The sequence below is a fragment of the Magnolia sinica genome, chromosome 9 (assembly GCF_029962835.1).
Source record: "Magnolia sinica isolate HGM2019 chromosome 9, MsV1, whole genome shotgun sequence".
Classification (NCBI taxonomy): domain Eukaryota; kingdom Viridiplantae; phylum Streptophyta; class Magnoliopsida; order Magnoliales; family Magnoliaceae; genus Magnolia; species Magnolia sinica.
Genome location: NC_080581.1, coordinates 10207846 through 10212156, shown reverse-complemented (window position 1 = coordinate 10212156; position 4311 = coordinate 10207846). Strand labels below are relative to the sequence as shown.

General features: G+C 39.0%; 1 protein-coding gene across 1 annotated transcript; it reads left to right on the top strand.

The window, feature by feature from the left end:
* The first annotated feature begins 584 nt into the window (after window positions 1-584).
* LOC131256867 (RING-H2 finger protein ATL13-like) lies at window positions 585-2258 on the top strand. The gene has a single exon (XM_058257923.1). The coding sequence runs from the start codon at window positions 676-678 to the stop codon at window positions 2050-2052; it is 1377 nt and encodes a 458-aa protein (XP_058113906.1). The 5' UTR covers window positions 585-675; the 3' UTR covers window positions 2053-2258.
* Window positions 2259-4311: the final 2053 nt, after the last annotated feature.

Sequence of the window (4311 nt, the reverse complement as noted above, 5' to 3'; positions counted from 1 at the left end):
ATGAGCTCAAAAATGAAGCACATCCAAAATTTAAGTGGACAACACCACAAAAAATAATAGAGATTAAACAACTACCATTGAAACCTTATTAGGGTTGAACCTGAGGTTTATTTGCCATCTAAACTCTTCGTGGGGTCACGTAAGTAAACACAAACATCAACTTGGTAAGAGCCTACATTCATCCGAAGAAGTTTTCAACCGTATTCATCCAATTCCCACCATCTTAGATCGATCTCTCTCTCTCTCTCTCTCTCTCTCTCTATGATCCAGACCATCCAAAATGTGAGGCACATTGTAGATGGATCATAGCTACAAAATCACACAGACCAAGAAATCCAAACCATCTAATTGATGGACGACAATGGACGGTTAAGAACAAAGCAGTGAGTCATCCAAATTCCAAACATAAATTCCAGTCTAACTTTTGGGTTATGCTCCGTCCACAATCCGTTCAGAAATTTGGACGGTTTGGATTTCCACACACTTGCCACGTGTAAGGTTAAGAGTAACCACCATTTTTAGATGGTGGTAAACGATCATAAAATCTTCTTTGGCTTCTCTCTCTTCATGTTTTGTTTGTTTTCTTTCAGATGTGCGTTTGGACAGCACCTAAATCCCATCGAAATCCAAACTCCTTGTGATTTCTCCCTATTAAAAAAAAAAAAAACAACAACCATGAATTGGGTTATTTTCCAAACCAAATCAGAGTATAATCTTTCTCCTTTCCCATCTCTAATCCCACCAAACAACTCCAATCCATCAGAAAACGATATCAGTCCAAGCATTCTCCTCATTGTAGTAGTCCTAGCAGTCATCTTCTTCATCTCTGGACTTCTCCATCTTCTTGTGAGATTCTTCTACAGGCCTTCTGACAGAGACCCAGATGATTTTTTCAATGCCACTGCACGCCAAGGGCAGCTACAGCAGCTATTCGAACTCCATGATGCAGGGGTAGATCAGTCATTCCTAGACTCTCTTCCTGTTTTCCTCTACAAAGCCATCATAAGATTGAAAAACCCATTTGATTGTGCTATCTGTTTGTGTGAATTCAAGGCAGACGACAAGCTCCGATTGCTCCCCAAATGCAGCCATGCATTCCATCTCGTTTGCATCGATACATGGCTTCTATCGCACTCGACATGCCCGCTCTGTCGAGTCAGCTTGCTGCCTGAATTCTCTTCGAGTGGCCGCAGCAGCAACTACTCCACCGTCGTTCCTGTTCTTGAGTCGGCAGGCTGTGAGAGCTCGAGAGAGATTGGTTCGGGTATAGATGTGGGCAGAGAAAGCCCGAATGAGGGCACCCAATTGAGTTTTTTGGGAGATGGCGATGTTGGTGGAAAGACGGAAGAGGAGGCAAGATTCATGCCGGTTAAGCTCGGGAAATTTCGGAATGCCGATGTTGCTGTTGAGGGAGGTGAATGTAGTAACAGTAGCAATTGTAATTTGGATGGAAGGAGGTGTTTTTCAATGGGGTCTTTTGAGTATGTGTTGGATGAGAGCTCTGTATTGCAAGTGGCAATACGATCGCCTGTGAGGAAACATAGTAAGAAGCCTTCTCTGCCGTTGACACCAGGCCATCGGGCTGCCATGTCGGAATGCGATTGCCTTTCAAGTAGGGATGTGTTTGAAGGCTTCAATGCTGGTAAGGGAGTTGAGATTCATGGAGATTGTAGTGTTAGTGCTAATGCAACTGATATTGGGAAGGGGAAAGGAGAGAGCTTTTCAATTTCGAAGATATGGCTTCGGTCGAAGAAGGATAAGTCATTTGTCGAGGATTCTTCAAGGCGAGCCTTTTCGTTCCGACTGCCTCTGCAACGGGCAGCAGCTGATGAGATGAAGCTAAAGCGGATTGGTGGTAGGAGGACAGTTTCGGAAATCGATGTTGGGTGGTTGGGCAGAGGGAGAGGGGAATTGGGATTGAATTTTGGAGGTGGAAGCTGTAATGGGCTGGAATCTTTGGCAAATCCGCCCTCGTTTGGGAGAAGAACTTTGTTGTGGCTTGTGGGGAGGCAGAACAAGGTGGTGCATTCGTCTTCTGCTGCCCATGCCTGATTCTTCTATTTGAACGGATTGGCCATGTTGGAATTCTTGAATTTTGAATTGAAAGAGTAGAAGGAGAAGAAATATTTAGTAAAAAAAAGGGGGAAAGAAACCCAATGCAAGGTCTTTACTTTTTGTTATAAAATGCTCTGTTTGCCAAACGATATTTATGAATGTGTTTTAAAAAATAAAATAAAATATCTGATATTTGATCTTTATCTGTTCTTGGGTTTATTTGTTTTTTGGTTTTATTTTCATTGATTCTTTGAATTTTAGATTGCATACTCTCAGATTCTTGAAGAAGTCAGTTTCTTCCTTTTTGGTTGAACTTGGATTTTGATTCTTCTCATCTTTTATTGTGTTGTACTTGTGCTGTTGGAGTAGGCGAAATCCAGGCATATGGGTTCCTGAATTTTGAAAGGAAAAAGGAAAAAAAAGATAATGAAAAGAAAGGACCCAATCTTAACATTTGGTTTCTATCGGGGTGCATAGAGCATGGTCATCAAAGGTGTACTGTCGATCCAACTGTCGATCCAACCAGTGCTTTCTTGGGACGAGTTTAGTGTTGAGTTGATAGGGGCCACGTGGGCAACGATCCTTGTTTGGGGTCAATTTCCTAATTCCACATTGATTTTTATGTAAATCAAAGGTCATTTAGAATAATATATATGGTTCCATGAGGGAGAGAGCCGTCATTGTTTAAATTATGACACAAATATTACTATTGGGTTTATTAAATTTTTTGAGCTCTTATGACCATGTTTCACATGCTATTAAAGCTCAAGTGTTAGTTGACCTTTGGAGGAGTATTTTAGACATTTTCCTTATACAATGATATTTTTTGAGAGCCTCCAAAAGATAGAGATCTAGGGTTTTGATTGTAAGTTTTCTCCATCCTTCCCATCTTCTCTAGATAGTAGATTAATTGACGCCTTGTGCCGTGATTTTTTCCTGCAGGAATTGTTTATGTAAAAAATTATGTTTTCTATGTGTTTGGTTGGATTTTCGTTCTTATTTGTTTCAATCTAGATTAATGTACCCTCCAACAATCATTTTATTGAGAGCAGTTTTTTCATTTGTGCATAATTGATTGGCAAGAATCCATGAATATACCAAAAGGAAATCATGCAAATATTTGTGTCGTAGTTGCACATTTTTTCTGCTTTCTTTTGATTTTGATACTGTTGTACTTGTGGTGGAGAATGGATCTTTCTTCCAACAATTTCATGCTAAACAAAATATTGATTGAAATTTGAAATTTCGTTTAAAGGAAAATGATTTTTCTAAGAAATGGGTGGAATTGAAAAGATGTTTGCATGTTAAAAGTTGCTTTTCGCATGCAAATACAAAATGTTGTTGTTTTCTTCTGTTAGTCACTTGTAAGTTTCTATTTCCGTATGATCGTTTCTGTGGGCACCTAAGTTTCTATATAAAATGGGTGGGTACATGATAGACAGCTTGGATCTCATCCACATGAAGTCCTCCATCCACATCACCAAATTTTCACGACTCTTGACCATTGCCACCACACGTTGTGCATTTTATTCTCTCAAAAGAAATCAGTAATAAATTAGATTTTATGGAAATGGTATTATGGTTGTTAAATGAATTCCATTTGTTGAAAGACCAAGCGGATAAATGTAATTGTATCATGATTGTAAGTGCTTGACTGAAATTATTCTTCCTTTTTCTTGTTCAGGAGTCATTTGGATGCCGGAATTTAAAAGGGTCTTAAAAACATATTTTTAGGTTTTTTTTTTTTTTTTTAAAGGGACTTTCTTTGGCGTGTCCCACCTAAATCACATGTCACTAATGGTTGGACAATATATTAGATAAACATCACATGGGCACCATCGTAAATCAAGTCTTGGCATCCCTCTCTCCATCTCTACATAGAGTATTCAGAGCAAATACAGAACTTGATGAGAAGCCACCCTCAATTTTGATGGGGCTGCTGTTATGTTTACGGAAGACCCACATCCACTGTGATTCTAGTGGCCATACTAAAGAAAACAGTTGAGAGAGAGACATCCACCTTTAATTTTTATGGGGTCCACCATTATAATTGAATGAAATGTATTCCAATGATTCTCCAATAATTTGATTCAATACAAATATTTAGTCTTGTATTCCAAAAACCATATCCATTCATGATTCATGTGGGTCACACTAACGGAAATAATTTGAAGTGTAAGCATTGCATTATACACTGTTTCCAATAATAAGGTTTGCTTGAATCACATATGAAGCAGAATTTTAAGCTTTTGACCT

Coding starts and splice junctions, on each gene's coding strand:
- LOC131256867 (XM_058257923.1), top strand. CDS start 676: ATGAATTGGGTTATTTTCCAAACCAAATCAGAGTATAATCTTTCTCCT.